The sequence below is a fragment of the Eucalyptus grandis genome, chromosome 5, assembly GCF_016545825.1.
Source record: "Eucalyptus grandis isolate ANBG69807.140 chromosome 5, ASM1654582v1, whole genome shotgun sequence".
NCBI lineage: Eukaryota > Viridiplantae > Streptophyta > Magnoliopsida > Myrtales > Myrtaceae > Eucalyptus > Eucalyptus grandis.
In genome coordinates, this window is record NC_052616.1 from 1,676,209 (window position 1) to 1,702,625 (window position 26,417).

The 26,417-nt window shown below is 39.5% G+C and overlaps 5 protein-coding genes across 16 annotated transcripts; 1 reads left to right on the forward strand and 4 right to left on the reverse strand.

Annotated features, from left to right (window-relative positions):
- Positions 1–6: 6 nt before the first annotated feature.
- Positions 7–4,613, reverse strand: LOC104443469 (phosphomannomutase). Its single transcript, XM_010056883.2, has 12 exons — positions 4,348–4,613; positions 3,830–3,916; positions 3,605–3,649; positions 3,421–3,487; positions 2,674–2,750; positions 2,394–2,429; positions 2,168–2,223; positions 1,991–2,090; positions 1,812–1,907; positions 1,611–1,700; positions 677–728; positions 7–305 (listed from the first exon to the last, which is right to left on the reverse strand). The coding sequence occupies exons 2-12, from the start codon at positions 3,896–3,898 to the stop codon at positions 247–249; spliced, it is 747 nt and encodes a 248-aa protein (XP_010055185.1). The 5' UTR covers positions 3,899–3,916; positions 4,348–4,613; the 3' UTR covers positions 7–246.
- A 1,655-nt stretch (positions 4,614–6,268) lies between these two features.
- LOC104443472 lies at positions 6,269–8,569 on the reverse strand. Of its 2 annotated transcripts, none has more exons than XM_039312043.1 (3): positions 8,418–8,569; positions 8,005–8,220; positions 6,269–6,605 (listed from the first exon to the last, which is right to left on the reverse strand). In XM_039312043.1, exons 2-3 carry the CDS (start codon positions 8,185–8,187, stop codon positions 6,531–6,533), a joined length of 258 nt encoding a protein of 85 aa, XP_039167977.1. In that variant the 5' UTR covers positions 8,188–8,220; positions 8,418–8,569; the 3' UTR covers positions 6,269–6,530. The 2 variants fall into 2 exon arrangements, with proteins under 2 accessions (XP_039167977.1, XP_039167978.1); XM_039312044.1 differs by having other exon boundaries at positions 8,005–8,215; positions 8,418–8,536.
- A 792-nt stretch (positions 8,570–9,361) lies between these two features.
- On the reverse strand, positions 9,362–12,685 carry LOC104443473 (methionine adenosyltransferase 2 subunit beta). Of its 5 annotated transcripts, none has more exons than XM_010056887.3 (6): positions 12,192–12,677; positions 11,383–11,542; positions 10,977–11,164; positions 10,545–10,668; positions 10,066–10,196; positions 9,362–9,768 (listed from the first exon to the last, which is right to left on the reverse strand). In XM_010056887.3, the coding sequence occupies exons 1-6, from the start codon at positions 12,411–12,413 to the stop codon at positions 9,637–9,639; spliced, it is 957 nt and encodes a 318-aa protein (XP_010055189.2). In that variant the 5' UTR covers positions 12,414–12,677; the 3' UTR covers positions 9,362–9,636. The 5 variants fall into 5 exon arrangements, 3 of the variants coding, with proteins under 3 accessions (XP_010055189.2, XP_010055191.2, XP_039168745.1); XM_010056889.3 differs by having other exon boundaries at positions 12,197–12,422; XM_039312811.1 differs by having other exon boundaries at positions 9,627–9,768; positions 10,062–10,196; positions 12,192–12,681.
- Positions 12,686–13,080: 395 nt separating this feature from the next.
- LOC104443475 lies at positions 13,081–17,357 on the reverse strand. 4 transcript variants are annotated; one of them, XM_010056890.3, is made up of 7 exons: positions 17,206–17,357; positions 15,442–15,771; positions 15,264–15,357; positions 14,900–15,021; positions 14,608–14,751; positions 13,811–13,915; positions 13,081–13,572 (listed from the first exon to the last, which is right to left on the reverse strand). In XM_010056890.3, exons 2-7 carry the CDS (start codon positions 15,760–15,762, stop codon positions 13,522–13,524), a joined length of 837 nt encoding a protein of 278 aa, XP_010055192.2. In that variant the 5' UTR covers positions 15,763–15,771; positions 17,206–17,357; the 3' UTR covers positions 13,081–13,521. The 4 variants fall into 4 exon arrangements, with proteins under 4 accessions (XP_010055192.2, XP_039168748.1, XP_039168747.1 ...); XM_039312814.1 differs by having other exon boundaries at positions 17,030–17,357; XM_039312813.1 differs by having other exon boundaries at positions 13,811–13,909; positions 17,008–17,357.
- A 2,467-nt stretch (positions 17,358–19,824) lies between these two features.
- Positions 19,825–25,864, forward strand: LOC104443476 (digalactosyldiacylglycerol synthase 2, chloroplastic). 4 transcript variants are annotated; one of them, XM_010056894.3, is made up of 5 exons: positions 19,825–20,162; positions 21,319–21,652; positions 22,232–22,498; positions 24,132–24,481; positions 25,182–25,864. In XM_010056894.3, exons 2-5 carry the CDS (start codon positions 21,371–21,373, stop codon positions 25,690–25,692), a joined length of 1,410 nt encoding a protein of 469 aa, XP_010055196.2. In that variant the 5' UTR covers positions 19,825–20,162; positions 21,319–21,370; the 3' UTR covers positions 25,693–25,864. The 4 variants fall into 4 exon arrangements, with proteins under 4 accessions (XP_010055196.2, XP_010055193.2, XP_010055195.2 ...); XM_010056891.3 differs by having other exon boundaries at positions 19,826–20,162; positions 21,312–21,652; XM_010056893.3 differs by lacking the exon at positions 19,825–20,162 and adding an exon at positions 20,183–20,323 and having other exon boundaries at positions 21,312–21,652.
- The last annotated feature ends 553 nt before the right edge of the window (positions 25,865–26,417 follow it).

Below are 26,417 nucleotides of genomic sequence, written 5' to 3' on the forward strand. Positions count from 1 at the left end.
AGCTAGCATATGAAATTGATACATCGACTGAATTCATTAACTGATGTTGTGGAAATAATGGACTAATAACGTACAAGCGAATATGGTACAATCTGTGATTTGAGCCACTCGCCAAAAGAAATAAATCATACAATGGGATTATATGTTCGCTTTTGCACTGGTACAAGTTACGCGTACCAGTCATTCTCATACAGATGAATTAGAGTACAAACAGATATTGCCAAAAACTGTTACATGACGCCAGGCTCAAGGTTTAGCAAGGAAGAGGGCCTTGCACTGCTCCACTGTATCATCAGGACTAGTGACTGCCAAAGAACATGGAGAACTGTATCAACAACAGGATTTTGCAAAAAAATAAAAATGCAAATTGATGGATGTCTGTGTATTAAAAGAAAATTGAAGTTTCGAAGGGTTTATGTGACATTGACTACAGCCATTTTGAGAAATGAAACTAATCCCCAGTCTATTCTGAAATTAAATGAGATCTCGTATTTCCTGCATGTGAAAATCCGTGACTAGATTTTTACACTTGTACGTTTCAGAAATTTTTGGGATTTTCCTTTTTTAGGTTAATGAATCTGTGTGTTAAAAGTTTAGAACCATCCATCTACATCCTGCTGGATGAAAACACAACGAAATTTAAGTGTCAAAATTCCCATCAATACACAAAGCTGACCTGTATGACCCACAGTTCGCTCAGACTCGTATATCTCATGGTCGTTCCCCCCCTGCTCAAGTAAAAGATACAGTAATTGTCAAAAAGAACGATCCAGATGATGCATCACAAAGAGGACATTTTATATGGTTAACCACGATATGCAGAATACATCTAAACTCATGCTTACATTGGATGAACAAGTAAAACTGATTAGCATTGGATGAGTAAAATTAAAACGCTTTGAGCTATTTCGCATAAAGTCTCCTTTCTCAAATTTAAGTATACAATAATCTATATCTCCTTATGATTCAAGAGATAGGCACTTTTGAAGGAACATCGCTTTTTGACCTTTATACACTGGAAATATCATGTTTATTCTGTTGAAGCCGATAATGTGGCTGATAATGTGAATCAATAATCTGTCTTACTAACAATTGGCCCCACTTTAGGGGGGATAGAGAAAATAGAGATGGAATGACAGTTGGAATGTTCAATTGCTTCAAATTGTGAACCATGCCAATGAAGATCACACAGAGAATATGCAATCCAGGGTTTAAAGACTGATAGATAGCACAAAGAGCACTTCAAGCAAATAAGTATTACATTTAAGTAAAGCATTGTAAATGTTATTTTCCAATTCAAGTTATCGTATCCGTGGGATCAGTTAAACAAAATTTCTGCAATAACTTAACCAAAATTAGCAGCATCATCAAGCATCCCTTCACACCTTTACAGTTCAAAGGACATTGATTGCTTTATGGACCAAGAAGCACTAGCTCATTGCATGTGGGCAATAATACATCTCGTAGACATAAATCATCAAAAAGCTTAGTCCTACGTAGTCTAACACCAAGCATGTAAGATTTAAAAAGGACAGTGATACATGAGATATTAATTAGCAAACGGAGAGAGATTGTTGACATTTTTCTTAAAATGAAAATACAAGGCATACCTTGTAAGTCTTGTCGCCAAAGAAGTGGATTTCTGAGAAGTCATCAAGGTATCTCAAGCAGTATGTCTTATCCCAACCTTGAGGGAAAACCTGATACAAGCATTATTTAACCTCATGGATTTAATAGAGTTCTTTGTGTTGTTCACCATTAACAAGTTTGAGATTCATCCAAAAGAATCAACAGGTGGTATATTTACTTACATCAAAACTTATTTGCCCTCCAATTGAAAATGTCAGATTAAAGTGAGCAAACTTTTCACGCAGGACAGACACCATTTTTGGACGTATGTTATGAACCTGAAACAGTACCAGATGAGAGATCGCATGTTGTATTGCATTATCAGAATATCCAATAGTGAAATAGGGTTAGAATGTCTCACCTTGTCGTACCTTTCAAATTCATCCCTTTCTTCTTGGCTACAATTTCTCCCAATTGGGGAGACATTAATCATCCCATTTCGGAATTCTATAAATGTGCCCCTGAGGAAGAATTGCAGTATAAGAGTTCTGTTGGACTTTGAGCTTTATAATGATAAAGAACTGGTAACAAGGCTCACCTTTTTATCGGGATATCCAAGTCAGCAAGGTAGTGAAGAGTAAAATTAATGAACTCCTGCAAGACAATTTTCAAACAAGTTCATATCATTGGTTATCACGCAGTTGTTCTGTTCCACCTAATCTATTAAAGGACATCGACGTCCACAATTGACCTCTAAAACAATCTTGCACATGGTCACTTTATCCATTAAGTAGAAAAACATTAGAGCAAACAGAAGATTTTACCTTGAGCTTCTCTTCTCCTAGAAATGATTTCAAGCTCTGGAAGAAAGAAAAATCAAGGGACCAGTCAAGGCAGTTCAGTTAAGCTAAGGAATCAATCATGACAAATATATACAAATTGCAATAAGAATTGTGGACAGTGACATTAAGTAGAAAATTAGCTACCAAATGGTGAAATTAAAATTACAAAACTCCTAATCTCCTACTCCATATATTATTGATATGAATAGAATGTGGAGCTGAGCTTTTCAGTCAGCTTGAGTGGTTAAAAGCAATCACATACCTGCACATCAATAAGCTTCCCTCCTTTGTGTGCCATAAGGCCATTCTCCGAGAACACGTAATCATAGTCATTCATAACTGTATAATTGACACGACAGTAGAGATCAAGTCAATAAAGCGATCAGCTTAAGAATTCAAAACTGGTTTCATCAAGTAATTTTGAGATATGTTACCATGTCTGCAATTTCAGGACACAAGGTTTAGAGTGAAACCAAGACATTCAAAGCACAAGAAGGTTTAAATTAACAGATAACTCCTTCTGCAATGGGTCTTACTCGTCGGATATACTGTTTGTATTACCAAAGACCATATCCTCACATATCAAGTGATTTTTGTCACCTGATTGAAGCTCACTGTTCCCACAAAATCAAATAAATGCTTATCCAAGATTGTGGTTTGTTCCCCCATTTTAAGCCTATATCATCTAATAAAAACTCAGGCTAGAAAGAGCTCAAATTCATCCAGCATTTTAAGGATGAAAACAATGATTCAGATCTGTGATAGTTCAGTGAGAAAAATCTTTAATAATATCACAGAATCTAGCCAGAATTATAGCACTTAATCATGTATTCCAATCATGAATCCCAAGGTGACTTAACTACACTACAAAGACCACAAGCAAAGCAACTTAATTCAATCACTATTTAATTATTAAAAAAGATGAACGGAAGGCCTGTCAAGTGAAATGAATCAGATGTATTGTCTAAGAGAAATATCTAACAGCTATGCATTTCCAAGTGTAACCAACCTGTGCTTCCAAGCTGTTCCGAAATCTTGGATAGGTCAGATCCCCCAACAACCCCAACTGTGACAACCTGCATTGAAATGCGTTGCAAAGGCAAGCACAAAAGAGCTTGTAAGGCATTTTCTTCAAGTAGGAAGACAAAACAGGAAATTTCCTGCAGAAGTAGCTAGTCAACTAAGTCGTGTACCTTTCGGAGTTCCCGCATGAACTCTAACATCCTAGGAGTAATCCCCTGAAATACAAGAACAAGATAGAGGTGAATTCGACATTAATCAACCCGGTTTATTGCACTTTGGAAATGCAACAGCAATATCGTCATGCTCAGTAAGAATAGCGGATCAAACTGCATAGCTGCAACTATTACTTCAGAGAGAGAGAGAGAGAGAGAGATGGCCAGAGAAGGAAATAGCACCTTTCTCGCAGCCGTGAGAGTTCCATCGACATCGAACAACGCGATCATACCAGGCTTTCTCGCGGCCATTCTATTCGAGATCTCCTTCTGCCATCATACGAAGTCAAATAGCAAAGGTCAGGTGCCGATCGAATCCCCTACGATGAACTAAATCCAGAGCATCAAAAAAAAAAAAAAAACGCGAGTGAGCCCAGATCAAAAGGAGCATTCCGGCCGGAACCGATTTCAAACCGCAAAGCGCCGTTTCTAGGATGATGCCGTCATCCAGATGATAACGACCTCACCAAATCCGACATGTCAATTCAAATGCAGGCCCAGCCTCGAAATTTCCAAGTTCATATACACAACTCGCCACTAGGACTCCAGCACATCGCATCGAGCGCAAGCTCAGCCGCGAGAACTCGGAAGTCCGTACACGCAATCCGCCGCTCCGAGCTCCTTAAACGTCGTCTCCAACCGACTCGCGAGAAGCGAATCTGAAGAATCAACGCTGGTGAAGAGGACGCGAAAACTTTTACCTCTGACTTCGCGGAGAAGGCGCGGGAGGGAGATCGGAAGGTCAAGCTTCGAAGCGCGATGGCGGAGGCGAGGAGAGCGAAGCTATGGACTCTTATACTCGAATTCTAGAGAGAGAGAGAGAGAGAGGGAGAGAGCTGCCTTGGATCTCGAGATTCGTGCAGAAAGTGAAGCGGAAAGGAAGGGAAGGAGAGCTTTGGGAGTCCGCTTCTGCAACCGCGAACCGAGATCGGACGAAACGGTCACGACTCACGTGAATCGGACGATATTGCTATCTTCCTTTCCTCCTCCAAAATGCACCATCGTCCATTGGACACAAACTTTTAAAGGCTTAATACATCACAAACCGTGACAATAAAAAATTTTAAATTGATATATTTATAATAAATTTATCTTAAACTAATTTATTCGACCGCAAAAGCCCAAAATTAATAAATTTGTGACAAATATACAATTTGTTAAATTAGATTAATATCACAAAAATTCACAAAATTTATAAGCGATGACAAACAACTTATAAAATTCCAAATTGGTATATCACCAACTATCACACGTTATTTAACTTAATAATTTAACAGTAAAATTTAACGAAGACTAATAGAAGGTAAATTTGTCACAAATGTATCGCTTTTGGTAAATTTATCAAAAGTATATCGGTTTGAGATTTTTGGTGGTCAAAAAATAGTTTAGGGTAAATTTGTTATAGATGTACCGGTTTGTGATTTTTCAAAGTATTAACCCAACTTTAAACGTAAAATAATTAAAATTTATAATTATTTTAAAAATATTATTTCCTTTAAATAGATTAACAGCTAAGCAAATAGTTAAAAGTTAAAAAAAAAAATTGTTTATATCTTTCATTCCGTTTAAAAGTAAATAATACCACCTATCACTTACTTGATTAATCCACATTACTTCTATTGTAAAGTTAAAAAGTTCGTTTATATCTTTCATTCGGTTTAAAAGTAAATACTACAATCTATTGATTGAATTGGATTAATTATATAGCTGACATAGAAAACCTTTTTTAAAACTAAACGATATTGAATTCCATGCTCATAAAATTATGAAGTAGTTTTTTTTTAACTACATGGTTAATGCTCATGATTATTAAAAAAAAAAAAAGAGTATGGTTCGATGATCTTATAATTTGCTACCAATTAAATTCTACTCGCATCTTGAAAACATTTAATTTCACGTCCAATTTGGAAAAAAAAAATTAGTCCAAGGGTCACGGCACATGCAATTTCTTGTAGATCTCCCAACATCGATTTAAAAGATCCATCTGTAATCATATCAAATCATAAGAATACAGTTTATTAATCTAGAAAAACTCAGTTCAAAGTCCATTGGAGAAACGGAAATTTGTGTTTTAAAACCAAGGAAGAATTCTCCTCTTTTTGTGAAAAATAAAGAAGGAAATTGTCGGTGTTGGCTTGTCGGATGCATGAAGCTTCCTCCCAGTGACACTCCCGATGTCATCAAACTGGTTCAAAAGGCAACTCACCCGTCGTGCGTAGCAGCCATTCGAGTTGTTTTCATGTGGGAATGAAATTTCTCAGCTGCTCCTCATGTGGTCCTTGTGGGGTCTCTCTTACAATCCTATTCTATCTTTTAAAGAAAAGGATCTGATACCAGATTTTGGCATATTCCATCTGCGAACAGTAGAGTTAGCGAATCGTCCACACACGAGACGAAATCGCCAACTTTGGAATGCATTTGACAATTTTCAAAGGACGGATTCTTTTCCAATTTATTAGAGACCCCACGCGAGTAGCTCAAGTCCTTTCGTTGGTAACTTCCTAGATGCTTTCTCAAGCTACAAACAATGCACAACCATCTACACACCCGATCTGCTACATATACAAGACTAATTTCATCATCATGAAAATGCCGTTTTTGTCTTCTCATTGCTATCGTTGCATTGCAACATTGAATGGCACAAAAGCTTATATAGAATGATACTAGTTGTTTAGCTGGAAAAAGTAGCTTCAGACATGTCTTTATAGAAGCAAATCGGATTATCATCCGCTGCTTATTGGCTGCTGAATGACATGCAAAAGATAAAAAAGGCAACTGTCATCAGTTCGGATACATGTGATCCAAAATCTCGACTGGATGTTTCAAAGCCACTTCAATCTGCTGTGGGACTTAGCACTTCAGTTATTTGTCATCACACACTTCTTCAGTACTCCTTGTTACCAAAGTTCTTGCACCAGAGTTGTGAAGGAATGGGGCGAACAGGCTGATGAGGCCGTTGCTGCAAGAAAGCGGAATTCTGTCAACCACTAGTCGGGAAACCAGACAGCAGAATTTTCTCGAGCTAGAGGTCATTTGGTCTAAATGTCTCATTAAGCTAGTGATGCAAATGCAACAAATAGAATAACATCTAGTTCCAGCTGGAATTTATATAGAGAAGGCTGTTGACGATGAAGATGCACAACAATGACCCACCGCGTATGTATATTTGAGTTTATTCACAAAAATGTGTACAGGCAGGAACTACATGAAGGGAAAATCTCAGATGAACAATGAAAAGATTATTAGAACAGGATTTTCAAATGCAACAGGAGACTATTCATTAAGACAGCAAAAAGTCATCCATTGCTATTAGTTTTCTGTAGGTACGAATATTCCAAACTCTTGTCAGTCTGAAGGATGGGATTATGGATACTCATTAGCATTCCACCCTATTTCCTTGCATTTCACAACACTTCTTTTCTAACTATATGACATGAAAGTGTATATAGGCAACCAATCTTGTTTGTTTGCTTCCAATTAATCAAGACAACGACATTCCAACGAAAAGCAAACAGCCTTGGAAAACTCTCAGGTGCAGCTTCCTTTGTTATACCAGTAGCATGTTAACAATTGAAGTACTTTACTATAATAAGGGTTAGTGTTTATCTTATGATTGCACAGCAAAGTGCAGTATCTTCTCTAACTGTTTGACCAAAAGATCTTGGCTAGCAACACTTTTGGCCTTCAAGTTCTGAACATGACCCTTGATTCTAAGACTGCAATCAAAACCACCACTTCCATTAAATGTTCCTCTAGTTCTTTGACAAGGATTAGCCCACAAATTGGCTTAGGACTGTTGAAGAGACACAAGTATAATTATGAGTATCTTTCTAGGAACAAATAACTATGGCTAAGTGGGACTTTAGTTATAATGCGTGGGACGTAGACTTCAAAGACAGAACTGGCATTTAACTTCTGCAGAAATCCCACTCACAAGCATAGAAGGCACCTTTCAGCGACATTGCTCTCTTCCAAACATGAAGAAATTTCACCACTTAAGATTTCACACACACTTCAAACCCTAAATACAAAAAGAAAATGAGGACACTAGATTTACATTTCACAAGTGAATTAGTAGCTATGAACTTTGCCATGTGCGCCCTTCGACTGAGAGATTACTAGTGCATTCATCTTGCCTAAATATCCTCACAAGAGCACTTCCAATCAATCTTGCACCGACCGATATTACTCATCCGCAAACTTATGCCAAAGCACCAGAACCCAAATTCAGATCACTCTTCCCAACACAAAACACCACGAATCTTTCTCTCCAGACAAAGAAACAGGCAACATCGACAAATAAGCCGCTAAAAAAAAACGAATCTCCAAAATAATTCGAGACGGGATTAGAGCGCGACCTCGAGCTTGGCGGACGTCATGGCGATTGGGATGCAGACGAGGAAGACGCCGAACATGGCGATGGCGGTGTTGCGCTTCCAGTGCTTGGGCCGGCAGTACGGCCCTCCGCTCATGCTCCATACCTTGGCCCTGAAATCCCCGTGGACCTCCCCGTGCCCGTGCCCGTGATCTGCTCCGCCCATTGCCGACCTCTTAAGCTGCTTCCTCTCTCTGCTCTAGCTCACCAACGAATCGATCGAAACGGAAACCAAAATCAGCGGAGTAGCACACAACCACAAAACCTAAGACTCTCAATTTATCGATTCTTCGACTGTAAACGCATCGCTCGCTAATCAGTAGCTAAGGCCGCATTCCGAAGGACGGTCGACAACGAAGATCTGAGGATCGAAGAGGAGAGATTGGTCGGAATTACCTGAGAAATCGGAGAAGTCGAGCTTCGTCGGGCTGCTCGTGCGGTGTGCTGCTGCGTCGGAGAACTCCAACGTGGTGGTAATCTGCGGGTTTAGCGAGTGAAGGCGAGGGCTGTTTGGTCTTTCCACAGTAGCGTGACGAGTGAGATGTTCATGGGCCTCCACTGACGGCCCAATAATGTAGATTTGCTCCTTATCATTCGAAGGGTCGTCAAATCTTCATTTCACAGCACTTTGCAAATGGTGTACACTTTTTTTTTTTGGTCAGTAAATGGTGTACACTTAGCAGGAGAGATCTGAATCTAGAAATACTTTAACCCTACCATCTTGAAAATGATATAAATTTACACATACTGATCCATCTTAATAGAAAATAAATCAATTTGTTATTGTATGCATCATAATTATAGTAAATTTGAAATTTCAGGAAATTATGCATATTACTAATATAGGTGTGACGAATTGTATTCTCTGCATGGAGTGTATGTTTACTTGGAGCTTAACTTTAAACCCTAATTTCAAGTGGTATTGATAGTTAACAACCCATTAATTGTTTGGAAATGTTAACTATTTTGTTTGCACAAAGTTTCATCTCGATTTCAAAAGTAAAATCTGAAGGCAGCTAAATGCTTTTGTAGGGAGAATAGGAGAGAGCTGATCAATCATGAAATGCACAAGTTGAGGTTTTTGATGCTCTATTAATTTGTCTTAGCAAAGAAAGTAACATGAAGTTGAGTGGCATTTCTCTTCCTCTTCTTGTTATGAGAGATTTCTTTCGCTAGTACAAGTTGGAACCTCAAGAAGAGTAGCTGTAACTCCATGGCTTCTCTGTCATCATACGTCACTGAAAGGCTCTAAAGCATCAAAAAGTTGCATCTCTGATCTGCACCTCAGCTTTCTATATACCTCGTGCATGAAAAAGATAATGTGGGCGACAAAGAAGAAATACTCTCCCTGTTTTTGATTACCATCCAGCAACTAGACATAGCTGCTGAACAAGTGAACGATGAATTTTTATTTGACATACGTGAGTCATTCCAGGATTGTCATTATACAACACAGGCAAAAGAATGAAATGACACACTGGAACTTCCAGCAAATGAAACCTAGCAGAACCCACGCTTGATGGATCCTCTGCTCTTCAATGGCCCGTGATCATCAAAAAAGTCTAAACCAATTTAACTTCAAAACAGAAGCAACATTTTCAGCACCAAAAGGGCATCAACCACTTCCTTCAGCTTCAAGCGTCATTCTGACACCTTCTTTAAATGGAGTAGGAGAAATTCTTAGTGTCTGAACCAGTCTAGTGATATCCATGGAGATGTCAGCTGGGGATCTCACACCCCGGTCAACCTGTTGAAAATCATACATATCAACTATCCGAAAAGTTGGTAATTCGAAGAAACAGGCCACCTATAGTTAAGATTTAAAGAATCTCATGCACGGAGTGCAAGATGAGTATTAGTTCTTCTCTACTCTCATCTGAATGACGATAATAATAACAATTGACAGAAAAATTAGATAGGATTAAGTTAAGCACTACCATCGAGGGCAGAACAGCAGAAGGGAGACAAAATCAACCACCAGATGGGTTTTTGGAGGAGGAGTAAACACAAATAAATAGAAAAGGAGTTTTGTGAATATACATACTGATGAAGCAGACACTAGCGTGATTAAAGAGGTGTTGTATCCTCTTATATGTGCCACAGTCTCCGCCATTTGAGCACGAGAGACTCTGTCTGGTCCTCCAACATTTAGTAGCAATTGCATGCGCTCGCCATCTGAACCAATCATCAATTATTGTGGTAGCCACACAAATGGACAGAACAGATGGTATTTGTGATAACAGTCATCACAACAATTTCAGTTCCTTAGACAAAATGCAGATGACTTATCAATTTCAATTCCCCAATAAGTGGGTGAATATTGCCAAATGCAGAGTTAAGCGAAGCAACTGACAAATAAAAGCCGCCCCGTTCTAGATCATAAGGATATGAAACCTTTATTGACATCTTTGTGTATGATCTGATGTTTAATTTGACTGTCAGACGATGATCTACAGTTACCAACATTACCCAGCATGACGGATTAAAAGTGGTCGCTGCAAACGCTAAGAGATTATTTGTTACCTGATATCCATTTACTAGTCAGAGCTTGTATTACAGTTACAACATCCTTGACATAAACTGGACAGCGAAACTCATCATGGAAGAACTCTGCTTTATCTCCTCTAGAGAGGATGCCATCAATCCACTGCACAGCAATTATGGGTGGGTACCAGTTAGACACTGAAAAATCCATTTCTTGACCTCTGATTATGCCTTTACAGCACTCACTGCCTGGCTGTTGCTCCTATTAGATTTTCTAGTTTGCATGCTTGAACATTTGACATATCATACAGAGGTGCCCTCCCATGGCCAAAAGTAAAAAAGCATCCCCGAGGTATAGGAATTCATCTAAGATTATATGGAAATAGAGACATGCGTGTGCCAATGTGGAAGAAATAATCTAATATCACTCAATGTGATGTTCAACTGCCTCTAGTGTCCATCAGACTTTACCTGAATGGGAAGGGACTTTGCAACAGGTGAAATAGTCTGAGGGCCAAAGATGATGCTGCTCCTCAAGATAGCAAAGTTTGACCAGTTCTTGCTGATGAACTGCTCTGCTGCCACTTTAGACTTTCCATAAACATTCACGGGACTAGTTTCGTCCTCTTCCTTGTAGAAGGATTTCACCCCTTCATAAACTGAATTCAAACGCATCAAATCCGAGGATATCAGTTTCGGCAAGATTTGACACGAAGAGTACATTCAATATAAGCAGAATCCCACAAAACTTGCATGTTTGCTAAAATGATCTCCATACCAGAAAATCAGAAACCTTAAGGGCCAACTAGTTGCCAATGATGGAAGTTGAGAATGAACACTGAAATAAGAAAACCACGGTTAAGACTAAGTAATTTACCTTGATCAGTTGATAGATGTATAAGCAGAGTGTTAGCCTCCTTAAAAGTCGACAGCCATTCTAAAAGAGTAGAAGGCACGTTAATAGACATAGCGGCTGCTGGATCTGCTTCGCAGGCACGAGGTACAGAGAGTGCAGCACAGTTAACAACCACATCAGGCTGCCATTCAGACATAATAACTTCTCTTCAGAGAGAATAAACCCAGATCATGTTTTGTGTGGAAACTAATATAATGGGACACAATCTAGGAAGATCCAAACCATTGCGATTATGAGGCATCAATCAAACAATCAATTAAAGCTCCAAAACTAGCAGCACAATGTTTATAAAGCTAGTCACCGAGTGGCAAAAACATCTCCAAATAAAAAGAAGAAACGTGCAACAATCACGGCTGGAGGTGCGAAAAAAACTTCAATGTGAATCAGCCCGGATCCAATTTTTGCCCACAAATATGCTGCCTGACTAAGCTTCAACACATCACGGCCTAGCATCAGATAGTCAAAGCAATGCTTTTCTTCTTTGCAACAAAGAATCGCATTTCCAAAGCAAAAGTTTGACAGCATAAAACTCCAGTTTAATTCAGCACGTTCCCCTCTCGTAAGTTTGAAGCCCATTATACTTAATCCTCAAGACCCACTACAGCAAGGCTTTTTCCATTCCCGCAGCGAGCTCGACTCGAGCATTTGGCAAGCAAACAGGACAAGCGAACTGCTCCGTGAACATTATTCAGCTACAGCTAAACGTCGAAGACCATGAACTAAAATGCTTCAGATTGAACAAAACTTCGAAGTGACGACAGCAACAAAACCTGACCGAACGCCTGGGAAACGGCATCGAGTCCTCCACCAGTCTGCAGATCAACGTGAAAGGCCAGAGAACCAGGAAAGGCATCGAGCAGATCCCGGGGGAGATTGGAGCGGTACGTGAACGCGAGGTCGTACGGAGAATCCGGAGCCCCCGAATACCCCCGCAAGAGGTGCTGGCCCAAGTAGCCGGTGCCGCCGACAACCAAGATTCGCTTCCTGGTCATCTTCTTCCTCGCCTTATTCTTCTTCTTCTTCTTCTTCTTCTTCTTCTTCTTCTTCTTGGATTTGCTTGTGCTGTGGCTGAGCAAGGAACACGAGCAAATGCAGGTGACGAAACGTGGGGAGACGACGGATTCCTTTATGGCGGATGGACACAATTCGAGGAGGGAGGATCTTCGATGATGGAGTGGAGGGAAGCTTCTATTGTTGTCGCGTCGTCTGCAACTTTCGCCAGGACGTCCAGGTTCGAGTTGGTCCCACGGGGACCCACGTGAGTCTAGTGGAAACGGCGCAGCGACGTCGTACGCACGGTGGCTTTTCTATTGTGATCGTACGCACGAAAGACTTCTGCTTCGCCTTCCGAGCATTCGCTGAATCTTCGCGCCCTTATGAACAATTCCTGGTATTTCCAAATGCTGTTCTTGAAAGTTAGGTGTAGGCCATGCGTGTGATGAGACAGAAAACCGTAACCAAAAGATCTAATGATTGCCTGTCTTTCAGTCCATGAGGATTGCACCCTTTCCCCTGATACTTGCCTTTTTCTATATTTAAGGGTGATCGATGCTACTTGGTTGCTTTTGTTGCCAATGTCATCTTTTGGCATTGAACCCAGATGTCATCAACCCCTATTAACTAAACCGGGAGGGCGTAAATATCATAACAATCACAATCTAGTTGCGAAGAGAACAACAATTTCGCATGTGTACACACCACAATCAACGAGTAACAATGCTCCACCATGAAAGGAATCAGAAGCGACACCCGTCGGTGTTGTCGGATGAAAAAACAAAAGTCATCGGTGTATTATTTACAACTCAAAATTCCCAAATAGGCAGGAGCCTCCTGAGGAAAAGTAGAAACCTCCCTTTGCAAGTTCTCTTGAGATTCTAAATCTAAATTCTATACAGCAAAAAGCAAACCTAAAAAAGGCAATCAATCAACTGATAGACCTGAAGCTGATTTGTGATTGTGTGGATAAAACAACATCGAATGGGAGGACGGCAAAACTGTGGCATTGGCAACCCCTTCTCTATGTCGCTTTGCCTGATGCAGACAACGGCAGAGCACTGGCTCTGGAAAAGTAGAGGACGGCCAAGATTGCCTGGCTTCCTCTCAGTCGTTGTGCGGGATCCCTTGAGACTTCTCAACGAGTGATTCAATTTTCTGGTGGGAACATTAGAAACACAAATAATTTAAATAAGAAAAAAGCAAAAGATCTGATGGAGCTAATTTCTCTAAAGAGAAAAAACAGATGAGCTCCCAAATGGATATATTTTCCCAATTAAATTTCAAAATTCTTGAAATCCTTTAGCAGTTAATGACGGAGGCCCTTTTATTTCTCCGGTTAAAAGACTTGCGTAAGCCTTCTAAAACGTGAACTTTACAGAATGCAACTCCATACCTTCACTGACTTATTGACTTCTTCAAGTTTATTTAGCAGCAGTTCACCAGGCACTACGCCCCTATGCTCAATCGAAGGATAGCCTGGGGAACCAGTCATCTGCATCTTAAAATTGATGAGAAGATCATCATTAGAAATGAGCTCAAACGTATAAAGTCAGCTGCATAGAAATAGGACCAACAGCAGAAACTGCATTTTGATTATCTTCTTCCAATGTTTCCTCAAAAAACCAGAGGCTTGAACTATGTTTCTGCTGTAAGAATATGTGGACTTCATTAGCAGCAGAAGCCCCATGACTGACAGACCCAAGAAATCATTAGAATATAGTCTAGTCAAAACATTAGTCGTGCTTTACATAGAGACCTTATCCTTCGGTTATGAAATTGCAGGTTAGTGATGAATAGAATCCTTGACTCCTGCTATTGCAGTAGCCTACAATCACTAGGCAAACCCCAGTCACAGTAGCTGACTTACTGTCATTGATGTTTGCAAAGTATGCTTGTTTCTACAGTGAATATAAAAGTTGGCAATTGTGCATTGAGAAAGAACCTACAGTTTCTGAAAAAGCTTCCACCAAAGAGTCAACTAATATGAAAATAAGCCTGCCTGTTGTTCTTGATTTTTAACAAAGATCTCTCATTGCTGTTAACTTCTGCTAACAAGTAATAGGCAGGCTCACAGCATGTGATCATCTTCTTCCACTGGTTGCTGCTATTACAGAAGTATACTATGCTTTCCTAGCCATGTCTTTCTTAACAAGAAAAGGATGTAGCTTGTAGAACATGGTTACAAAGTACCTTCCAACTTTGGGATGGCAACTTCAGAAAAGTTGATCCGTCAGTCATTGATGTCACCGTACTGCCTCCTTCGACAACAAAGGGAGAAGGCTTCCAACTTCTGCCAGCATCTTGTATGACTTTGGAAGCTTCTGTGATGATAACCTGCAAGACATGTAAGGACTGTATATACATAATCTCTTCCATGTTGTCCAATGACTGACAAAAAATAGTTTGAGATTGAAAGATGGAATTACAGATGTTCCTGAATATTAAAAGATGAAGAAAGAAAGAGCTGTAAATAATTGACAACCTTCCTCAGTAAACCAGGGTTTGAAACCCCCTGAACCTGCAGCTCATCTACTGGTGCAGCTTTTCCACGCGCCACGCTTTCAACTCTGAAGGTATGAATTCCGTAGATAGACTGCAGCCAACCTAGAAAAATAAATATACACACTATTAATTCAAAAAGTCAAGAATTAGATTAGTGCAATGATATGTTGTGTCCTTCGCTCAGAAAACTACCAATTTTAAGTATGCATAATACACTACAGCCATCAGGACATGACATTTAAGTTCAGTATGCTAAGCATCTTAGGCCAGAGAGGAAAAGTACAGCAGCTGACATTATAGAAAAGATCATATGAGTGAGCTTCCAATAAGGCAAGCATGATTACCTTGCTCAATTATTATATCAATTACCAAGGAAAGAGGTACATTCTTCTCAATTACCGCGGGACGCCAGAAGGGTATGAATGATGGCCTCGAAACCTTCAAAAAGAAGAAAATTTAGAATTGCCTAGATGCCTTTTTTTCCCTTTCGTAAACATATATATGAACAAAAAGGTAACAGACCTTGTAAACAATTCTAGTAGGTGTGACATATAACTTTCGTGAGCGAATATCATTTCGAATCACATGTCTTCTATAGGGAAGATATATCAACATAAAGATGCCAACTCCCCATGCTAGAACAAGAAGCAGGGATATAGACAGCCATATGATGGTATCATACTTGAGGTGATTCATTGCAAGCTCCTCAAATGAGGCCGTAAAAAGTATCTCCTCAGAAGAATATGATGCTTCATCATTGTCTATTTCAGATTCAGGATCAGGGAGCAGCTGGTCCTTCGATGTGCTGCGCTCCGACAGACCATCAGTATGACCCATCAACATTTTCTTGAACTAGAAAAGCCAAAAGAATACAAATTCAAATTATAGCATAAGTCACTTGAAGCAGTGTGGTTAAAGGTAGTTAATAAATATTTCTCTACCAGTTGAAGGTCAATAAAATAACTCAAGAATGCTGACAATATTAATTAATGAATTGGCTTTATGAAGTTCCTTGAAAAGTTTCTAATATGCATTGAGAACAACCTTAATACAAGCAAAGTTTAATCCTACTCTCCCTGCCTCTCTAGCAAATTACAAAAGTTCTGGACCGAAAAGCAGAATTACTGCAATGGCCACTGATCCGAAATAAAGAAGTTACCATTAGTGCACTAAGCTTTTAAGTTTCTTAGCTATTACTCAACTCTGGTGTTGAATAACAATTCTCATCTCCAACAGCTGAGCACAGCAAGTGAAGTTTGGCCAAAAAAGGAAGACCCTTCTTCAGATCAACTCAAACTGGCAGAATATTCCTAAATCTCTATCTTCCAGGCTTAAGACCGGAACCTCCAGACATGCCTAGACCCATTTTCTTTTTGGGATCGGTCTTTTTTCCCTTTGCTCAACCCTATCATGAACCCTAGCATAAGCTTCTTGGCTGGCCTTACCATAAGAAACTATCGATCCGAGGTCAAGAGTGCAGTCTTGCAGAAAGATGTCATGAGTTGTATAACTATCACAATTAGCCTAGCTAGGTTAACGATCCGATAGAAGAGTAAGCCATTCAATCAGATACAGGACAGGAGCTACATTCCACTATGGTTAACAACACAGTATCGGCCACCCACACTCCAGTATTCACCACTCAGATATTTAGATAACCGGTGAAATATCAACGGGGATCTCTGTATATGAGGATCTCAACACAAGTATAATGGACTCAGAGGGAGAAACACGAGGGAATATGCACTCCCCATTCCAAATAGAACAAGAGCAATGCCCGACCGGCACACTAAATGATGAATCAGTCATGTCATATGATTCTAATCCCAATTTTCCCGCCACCCTAGAGAGGTAATGCATTCTCAACAGAATGTTTGACCCGGGGAGGCTTCTTCCAACTTCAGAAAGAGGAGAAAACAACGACACTGGTTCAGACATAGGTAAGTTTACTTCAATTCTCCGGTTACGTCCGCTCCTACAACACTAGTAAAGCGACGGAACGCATCCGTCACTGCAGATCACTGCAGAACAAAAGCTAGTCGGCATTGCAAACTAAAGTCCTCGCTTTCGAAGATGCATGCACTTTACCATTTCGGTATGCCCAGCTAACCTAGGAACACGGCGTGAAATAGCATCTCCGGGATGGAGGCGAGGCCAGGAATCCTCGTACGCACGTTCTACGAACTACGGATTTCGTCCGGATTCAAACGTTCACGAGCGCCGAAAGAGAACCGAGCGATTGGCAAGCGCGAATCGCCCAGAGAATGTCGCGGAGCGGGACTTCACCTGTCGACGCTACGGACGCCGGGCGAACGGAATCGACTGCGGAGGAGCTCGCAATCGCGCGATCGATGGCTTTCGGGAGTTGACGTGTTGGAGACGATTCACGAGCTTCGAGCTGTCTCGGATTTCCGAAACTACCAGTCTACGCTCTCTCTCTCTCTGCTTTCGCCAGGCTGAGGGGGGCCCCCGGTATTTAAATTAAACTCGAAAGTTGGGTTCTCAGCTTTTTTTTTTTCTTTTTTTTTTCCTTTTTTCACATCACTCCTCGCGCTTTTCGATTTTTAGGAATTAGCCCTTGCAGTTGTTGTATTTTTTTCTGCCTTTTGCTGTTCTTCTTTCGTGTGATAGTGTGAAATTGTTGCGACGGTAATGAGTACATAATCTTGTGTCTCTGGAAAAACAAATTGAAAATGATCATAATAATAGTGATCTTTTTTGTGCCTAAAAATTGAAATTTAATAATATCAAGCCTTCATTATAATGTGCTTTGTAATAGGGCACTTGCAATGTATCTCCCCATAATATGTAATTCGGTTATGGTTCCCATACCGTGTGGTATGGTGACTAATTTATGAAAGCTTATCTAAAAGAAATGAAGGGTTTCTATGCCTATTGGTAGAAGTGCTAAGTTTAAAAGTTCATACTCAAATAAAAAGATGTACATTATTGAGAAATTTTTTGACATATGTCTAGATGAAAGAACACACTAATAAATCAAATAACTACTCTTGGAAAATGTTATAAGATCCTACGTAAGGATTAATATTCTAGAGACCATGGATGATAGTGTGAAATAAAGAGTAACATCTGTTAATGACGGACAATTCTCTAGTTAAATACCTTAACTATATTAATTTAAGCATTTTGTACTTAGTGCAGGGAATTTGCACCATATTGAAATAGTTGATCAATTGAACCTTGTAGTAGAAGAAGGTTAAAAAAACTTATGAACGGTATATAATTAAAAAAAAAATTAGTATCCAGCAATCGTGTGAACTTCTCAAATCAAATAACTACGTAATAGAAATGGCAAATATCACAAAAGTTTCAAACTATACCCATCGTGATATAAATATACAAAAAAAAAAAAAAAAATTGTGTTACCATAAACCCTAAAATTATCATTGTGGCATAAATAACCCTAAACTTTTTTTTTTTTTTTTTGTTACTAAAAAACCTAGACTTATACTTGTGTGATATATATACTATCTATTTCAGTTTTATTCAAGGTATATTCAACTCTCTTTTTTTACACAAAAAATTTGGGGTATTTGTGTCATGAGGGGCAAATTTAGAGTTTTAGAGACATAAAAAAAAGTTGAGGGTATTTATGTCATAGTAGGAATAATTTAGAGTTTTTCATGGAATTAACCATAATCAAAATATGGAGAAGCAAGTTGTAGAAGTGGAAATATAAGATGGCAAAAAGAAATGCCATGGAACTCTAATTTCTTTTCATCTTATTGATTTCATGCACGGGAATTTTGTATCTTTTTAACTTTTCCACACGTCGCGCATACTATAATTGGAGATTGATATATGGAAATAGATATTATCATTAGGGTTAGCAATTCTAAGTTTTGTATTGGTTCCACTTGGAATCTATAATCTACATATTGTAATAGGTTTCTCATTCTTTGATACCTAAACCTACCCTACATACATTAGACCTATCTTGTCACAGTTATAAGATTTACTCAAGTTTCACTTATATTATTAACTGAATGATTGTAATAAATCACCATAACTTGTTATTACATTCCATTGACCACTACTTGTATTTATACATATAAAGAACATGAAATAATAACAAAATAAAAATTTAAGTCAAAAAATGAAAATTTAGACCAACAATTCCAGATTATACATTCATAATTGAATACCCTAGAATACCGTATGATCACACAAAGATATAGATTAAAGAAAACATAAAAACTTATTACCCATGGAATTGAGAAATTTAGAACTTATCCTGCATAACAAGATAGGTTCCCACTAGTTTGATTCTTTGGTTTTAGGTTCCACTTTGAAACTATGCTCACCCCTAATTGCCTTTAATAATATAAATATAGGACCTGAACAAATCCTTAAAAGGCTTATAGGGAAAAAATAGAAAAGAGATTTGCCTAGAGGTAGGAGACCCCACAACGTCACCCATTTTTCCTAAGATAAAAAAAGATAGAGGAATTAGGAAACTTCACGGTAGCGAAGGTAGACATCATGTTGAGACTTCGATCTCGGCTATCGTCAGATAGGCTAATATAGTAGCTATTTATGTTTGGGATGAGTGAGAACAACTACAATTTGCAATAGACCTCTTTATTTATTTATTTATTTATTATTATTAATTTTTTTGGATAGAGGGGAGAACCCTCTAGGGGAGGGTGACCCCTAATGCCCTGTTCTTAAAGGATGGGGCTGCCTCGTGCGGTAAGAGGTAGTGAGCTGATAGGCGCCGCCACTCGTCAGGGGTTCCCTCCCATATTATTGTGTTTTGATGGAAAGCCAAAATTAGCAAATCTAGTTGAAGAAGGTCAAACGCAACGACGAAAAAAATTGCTGGTTGGTAAGGCAAAAAATGTTTCACGTGCCGCTTTCTTGGGTGGCTCCTCACCTGATCGCCCTCGCTGGCGGGGACCCGGACACGGAAGCGTCGGCTTTCGATCCAGCGAATCCAGCGGCTGTCCCGTCCCTCGCTAAGCTAACCAAACGACGCCGCGCCGTCGTACGACGATCGAATCTACCAATCGTCGCCCACCGAATCCAGGCTGCAACGGCAGGAGTAGGAGGAGAATTTTCAACGACTGTGTGTATTCAACGTACTCCGCAATGCATCAAACCGCCAACATTTTCTCCTCCTCATCTCTCTCCAACTTCCCCTCTCTCTCTATCTCCCCGTGAACTTCACGCCAATCCTCGCATCCCGATTCTTGCGGCGCAATCCGACGTTCCGATCGAAGGTAAAGGCATCTTCCGATTTCTTGCTGAACTCGACGCCTGATCTCGCCATTGCTTCCTCGCCCTCGCGTGCATTTCTTCGCGGTTTCGTGGAGCTTCCGTGTTAGGTTTCGTGTCCGCTTCTTCCTCGTCGAGCTGTCGATGCGACGATATCCGCGAGGCGGTATGTATCGCGTTCGCGTGTCCATGCGCGCTGGTCGCGTTCTTGTTGCTCTGCGATTGTTGCGTGCATGTAATCTGTTTGCTTCGGGCCTGAGGATTCTAGACATGGCGTGCTCGTTTTCTTACCATGCAGGACATGCGAGAGATTCTTTAAAGTTCAATTTTAGATAGTTTCCCTTCATCACCCGACGGGGGATAGATAAAATGTTGTAGACGCTAGATGGGGAGATTCGCAGGATGAGCGAACTCAGTTTGTCGCTCGAGGTATCCGCAGCAGTTGAGAATTAGGACGGAACAATTCCCATTTTGCGGTTGAGCAGTTTTAAATAAGCTTCCTTTGGAAGGTAGACTAGAATTAGCAAATGGAATCATGCTGTTGAGTTTGCTTGTGTGCTTTCTAATGTTGTTTTAGATGGATGAAATTGTCCTCTCTTAGCCTTATGGGAGACAGTAGATTTAAGGGTGATTAAAGCTTTAAACTTTCTTGGTTTAAGATTATGCAAAAGAGAAGTATCTTAGATGTTTCTTTGTTTAGGTTGCTGTGGTTTCTTTGCTCGTGTATATCTTTGACAGTAAACTCAGAATAAGCTCATTCATGTTCTAGGTCATGAGCACTATGGATTACTATTTGTTTGCTTTCAATGGAAAAGAGATTAAGATGAGATTGTCCGTATTTAAGAGCTTCAGTAGTTGGTTTTTATCTAAGAAAGACTTAAGTTGATCTGGGGAGCCATTAGTTAAATTTGTTTCGTTGATGACTTGTAGCAGGATTAGTTTCCCTACATTTGAACCATGTAAGTGAGAAAAAGAAGCAGTTGAAAAATACTAGAACACAGAAAGGGCATGTTCATTAAATATGAAATTGAGAGACTGGCACTTTTATAGCATTATTGACTTTTCTCTAATGTTTTCTTCAACCATTTATCTCAGATATGCAAGTTCCTCATCGTTCATGCGAGTGAAGATATTTATTTGTACTATTGCTGTAGGTGACAGGTGTATGGCAATTCTAACTCTTTGTTAAAGAGTTAGCCTGTGATTGAAAACAATGGATAGAAAACAACATATTGCAATATTCACGACTGCGAGCCTACCATGGATGACTGGCACAGCAGTCAACCCTCTTTTCCGTGCTGCATATCTCTCAAAAGATGGAGGGAGAAATATCACTTTGGTGATCCCTTGGTTATCAACAAATGATCAAGGATTGGTATATCCTGGTAACATCACGTTCAAGTCTCCTTCAGAACAGGAAACGTATGTCCGTCAGTGGCTTGAAGAAAGAACGAGTTTTAAATCTGCTTTCAGCATACGGTTTTATCCTGGAAAGGTACTCATGAATTCTAAATTAGACGTGCTAATTGTTGTGTTAAACTATTTTGTTTTGAGAAGGCAAATAGTAGCTGCATCTACAGTCAGAAGAACAGTTAAATTCAAAACTCGTACCACTGAATGATCAATCTTCAACTCTTCCTCTTCTGGAAGAGAGCATAATCTTACGACAGTAGCAAGATCATTGAGAATTGCCATTCTTGCTACTGTAGTGAGATTGTTGAGAATTGCCATTCTTGGCCAGTTGTAGATGGATGCATCTTTTACCAGTTATTTTTGACCACTTAATGGTCTATGGCATGATTATTCTACTAATTGTACGCTTACTTTTTCCTCTGTAGATAAAAATCTGGTATTCATTTCTTCAGCATAGGTATAATCTAGGATCACGTGAGCTGTAACATATTCATGTGACGGATAGTCCATTGGCTCTTCCACATGTAATTGCGTTGGCATACCGTGGAAAGCTGGTCATGTCTGGCATTTGGTTACTGAAAATTTCTTCTATACGTAAGAAAATATCATCTGCAACTATCTCAAGGATAAATGTAAATGCACGGTATCAATTACACTGCAGTTTTCCAGCGATAAAAGGAGCATTCTTCCTGTTGGAGATATTGCAGAGCTCATCTCCGATGAAGAGGCCGATATTGCTGTCCTGGAGGAACCAGAGCACCTAACATGGTATCATCATGGGAAAAGATGGAAAACTAAGTTCCGCCTTGTTATTGGAGTTATTCACACAAATTACTTGGAATATGTGAAGAGAGAGAAGAATGGTCGTATGCAAGCATTTCTTCTTAAACACATAAATAGCTGGGTTGTCAACATATACTGTCATAAGGTATTGTCCTCATGCTTTTTCCTTTCATTTTTTGTTGAGAGAAATGGTTACTGTAGTAACAATGATTGCATCTCTATACCTAGTCTTACACAGAAGCTAACTCTTGATGGTTTACATTTTTAATGGAGTATGATATTGGTCAGTTATGGAACTACCCATGCAATGCTTGGTTTGATGACCTTGGAGGCTTTAGAATGAAAAACCCATTGGTAGTTCTTTAGGTTATCTGGGTGTAAGCTCATGACATTAAGAATTGAGTGCATCCTATATTTCTTGTTTGCCCAGCACGGTACTTCTGGAAGGTGATTATATGCAATCAGGCAATCTCACACACGGTTATACTGAGAGTTTAAATAGGCAAAAGGTGAAGTGCCCATTTAGAAATGCTGGGCGCAATCTCATACTAAAAAGTTTCTGAACTCGGAATAAATGATAGGCCTTTGATGCAGTCTTCTGACCTAGAGTTGGTAAGAATTGGGTCAGAGAAGAGCATTCTCGTTTGTAGAAGCATGTCGAGATTCTTTCGTCTTAGAAATGCTGGGCGCAATCTCATACTAAAAAGTTTCAAGGGTTGAGTATCTTTAGGGCGCTTACTAAGCATACTTTGATGAAGTGTTCGATTTGCAATGCGTTGATTGCATGTACTACAGAAAAAGTTAATCCATTGAATTTTGCAGGTTTCCTTGTTTGATTGCTTGATAAGTGCTCAAAGAGCCCTCTTTGACGAACTGCTTATTTCAATAATTATTTCTTGGCTTGTGCTCGTTGTAATTATAAGAGACGAAAGAGTGTTGATCCCTTTCTGTCAATAATTTAGGGGTCTCCCCTTTTTGTGTAAATGATTTATGGATGACCCAGTTTCTCATGGGTTGCACGGAAGGTTTCTAAAAGGAGAGGATCATCCATCAAATTTCACTGAGGGTACAGGGGCATTGGTGACATTTAATCGAGAAAGATATACTTTGCAGATGCTATTGGCCTTTTCTAGGCTTATTAAAGCAATGATCAACACCTTTGTTCACTTCCTACATGTTATCAGATTCTTTTTTGTCGATGTCTGAATCTTTGAATGATGTCTGTTTGGTGCTGAATTTGATTCTTGATAGTTAAATGGAAAATGACTAATCAATTTGAACTTGAAGATGCTCTGTTGCTGTATTTACAACCCTTAATTTTCATATTGCTCTCTGTTTTTGAATGTCCGTCAGTCCTGAAATTTCTGGATAGAAGTGGCTGTTAGTAGTTTATGAGCATGGATGCATTGTGTTTGCTCCTCCTCCTCTTCCTCCTTAGGTGGGCATCTAATGTTTGGATGGATGTTCTATCGTGTTTGTTTTGGGATACATAGAAAAAGAAGAAGCCAAATGCAATAGATTTATGTAGCCTAGCCTGAGCGATATGCAAACATGTACTCGATGTTATTGTATTAGTCACAGAATTACTGGTTTGCATTTAGCTTTAAGTTGAGAGAGCAGTGTCCTGTTGTTAGTTTTTTTATTTAATTCCACCGGTCATTCCTATCAAAAGTAAGCTGTTTAGAAAGAGCTATGGTGGAAACCTGCTGATTCTGGAACTATAGCTATTGTTCAATGCCTGCACTTAATGAGGTTTCACTTGGGGGAATGGACGGCAGGTTATCAGATTATCTGCTGCCACTCAGGATTATCCCAATTCTATCATCTGCAATGTCCATGGAGTTAATCCCAAGTTCCTTGAGATTGGCCAGAAAAAGATGGAGCAGCAACAAAATGAAGGCAAAGCCTTTAGCAAAGGTGCTTACTATATTGGCAAGATGGTTTGGAGCAAAGGCTACAAGGAACTACTTAAACTCCTTGGTGATCACCAGAAAGAATTGCCTGGGTTTGAGATTGACTTGTATGGGAATGGAGAGGATTCTGATCAAGTTAGGAAAGCTGCAGAGAAGTTGGAACTAGCAATTAGAGTTAACCCGGGGCGTGACCATGCTGATCCCTTGTTCCATGAGTAAGTAGTCACAATTTTGCAGCTTTAGATACAGATAAAGCAGCTGTCAGACATCCCTAATTGGAGGTTTCTTTTATGAGTTTCCCTATCAACCAAAAAGTTGGCGAAACTAAAAACTACACAAAATGCTGAATGCATTGTATCAAATAATGAGTTCGCAGAATATTGGTCTTATAAAGTAACATATATCCTTGTAAATCCTTAATGCTAGACCTTGAAGGGTAACTGGATTTCCCATCATGCTTTCTTGTACTTCAAATATACATGCATGTTATCACAGTTTGTTTTTACAGAGTGTCACTCTTTTCTCATAATACATTTTCTTGTAAATCTTTAATGTGAGACAGTGATGGGAAACTGGATTGTCCATCATGCTTTCTTGTACTTTACTGCTTTTTTCTTCTCTTTCACACATGCGTGATGACTGAGTCACTTTCTTTTATAAAAGATATTAGTTTTGAGTAATACCCTTTTTCTATTCGATAAGTAGGTTGAAGTATGATTTTTTCAAAGGAATGGTTTCAAATATGATGGCTGAATTATCTTTCAGTGAATAGGTGATCTTGTCATTGGTATGTGAATATTGAGTCTAGCTATTGGAAGGAGCTATTTCACATCTACTGTTAATCCTGATTGCTCTGGAAACCAAAGAAATGCTTGGTCAAGTTTAATCTCACTGAGTTCCTTCTCCATCATCCAGTTATAAGGTGTTCCTGAATCCAAGCACCACTGATGTAGTCTGTACAACCACAGCTGAAGCACTGGCGATGGGTAAATTGGTTGTCTGTGCCAATCATCCATCAAATGACTTCTTTAAGCAGTTTCCAAATTGCCGGCAATATAACGACAGCAAAGGATTTGTGGATGCCACTCGGAAGGCACTGAGTGAAGAGCCCGCCCAGATGACGGATGATCTAAGGTATGAGTTATCGTGGGAGGCCGCCACAGAACGGTTTCTGAAGGCTGCTCAGTTGGATCAGGCATCTTCGGCTAATTTGTCCAGAACTCCTTCCAACACCTTCATGTCCACTTCACTGAGCTTTAAGAAGAGAATGGAAGACACATCTGCATATTTACACTACGTGGCTTCTGGCTACGAAATGTCGCGGCGAGCATTTGGCGCCATTCCTGGTAGCCTGCAACCAGATGAAGAGTTGAGTAAGGATCTTGGGTTGCCTATGCCTCCTAGAAAGAGAGGCTCAAGAAGTTGATATGGTGAATACTATGATGAAATTCGGGAAAGTTTCTCTGTAGTGACTACTTTGAAATTCTTTACTATCAATAAACTTGGTTTAGGGTTGTAAATAATACCGAAAGCATGTAAGAGCTATTCATTCTAATATGATTACTAATCAAATTTCTGTATTCCATTTGCAATCGAAATGGAGGGATGGCCATAGACCAGTGTTGGTTCCTGCATATAGCCGCTGTAGTCATTCTGACTAGTCATGGGATGCATGATTCTTTGCCATGATCCTGAAATTCTCTAGTTCTCGGCTGATAGACTCGCAAGCCAAACTGTTACTATGACTCTCGCCATAGGTATAAAAACTTCCCCTGCTATATCCCCAGGAGCTACCTGAGATTCGGTTTTTCCATCCGTCCTTTCTTTTTCTCGATATCTATAGGTTGTTTGATATAGCTTTTTCTGCAATAATACTAGTTGTGAATGGGAGTGCTGCAACTTTAGTAACGTATCCGACATATATTCCAATAAATGTTGGATCATCGCATTAGGAAGTTCATAAAAATTGCCCAATTGAACTGCCAAGTTGTGTTACAGATACCATCCAACTCTCGAAGTGCAACTCCCTGAGGACTCCAATGTCAATGTCAGTGATTTAAAATGAAGCAAAAGATGATTAAAGGGTTAGCCTGTATGATTGCATTCGGACTAAATTGACATTGAAGATTGTACTTAGAGCCATAATTAAAA

Bases quoted from the DNA above. Each gene is read 5' to 3' on its own strand.
- LOC104443476 (XM_010056894.3), top strand. From the start codon at position 21,371: ATGGATAGAAAACAACATATTGCAATATTCACGACTGCGAGCCTACCA. The intron at 21,653-22,231 runs GTACTCATGAAT...ATTACACTGCAG, and splicing joins TACGGTTTTATCCTGGAAAG to TTTTCCAGCGATAAAAGGAG. The intron at 24,482-25,181 runs GTAAGTAGTCAC...TCCATCATCCAG, and splicing joins GCTGATCCCTTGTTCCATGA to TTATAAGGTGTTCCTGAATC.
- LOC104443472 (XM_039312043.1), bottom strand. From the start codon at position 8,187: ATGGGCGGAGCAGATCACGGGCACGGGCACGGGGAGGTCCACGGGGAT. The intron at 6,606-8,004 runs GTCGCGCTCTAA...GCTTTCTTGCAG, and splicing joins TGACGTCCGCCAAGCTCGAG to CAACGGCCTCATCAGCCTGT.
- LOC104443473 (XM_010056887.3), bottom strand. From the start codon at position 12,413: ATGACCAGGAAGCGAATCTTGGTTGTCGGCGGCACCGGCTACTTGGGC. The intron at 11,543-12,191 runs GTTTTGTTGCTG...TCTGAATGGCAG, and splicing joins TTTCCCAGGCGTTCGGTCAG to CCTGATGTGGTTGTTAACTG. The intron at 9,769-10,065 runs GTATGTATATTC...GATTTTCAACAG, and splicing joins CGCTAGTGTCTGCTTCATCA to GTTGACCGGGGTGTGAGATC.
- LOC104443469 (XM_010056883.2), bottom strand. From the start codon at position 3,898: ATGGCCGCGAGAAAGCCTGGTATGATCGCGTTGTTCGATGTCGATGGA. The intron at 2,430-2,673 runs GTATGTGATTGC...TCTTTCTTCCAG, and splicing joins GGAAGCTTATTGATGTGCAG to AGCTTGAAATCATTTCTAGG. The intron at 729-1,610 runs GTATGCCTTGTA...TTACTTGAGCAG, and splicing joins TTGGCGACAAGACTTACAAG to GGGGGGAACGACCATGAGAT.
- LOC104443475 (XM_039312812.1), bottom strand. The intron at 15,358-15,441 runs GTCTGTTACCTT...TTCTTTTTGAAG, and splicing joins CTACTAGAATTGTTTACAAG to GTTTCGAGGCCATCATTCAT. The intron at 13,916-14,607 runs GTACTTTGTAAC...ATCAATTTTAAG, and splicing joins TGCCATCCCAAAGTTGGAAG to ATGCAGATGACTGGTTCCCC.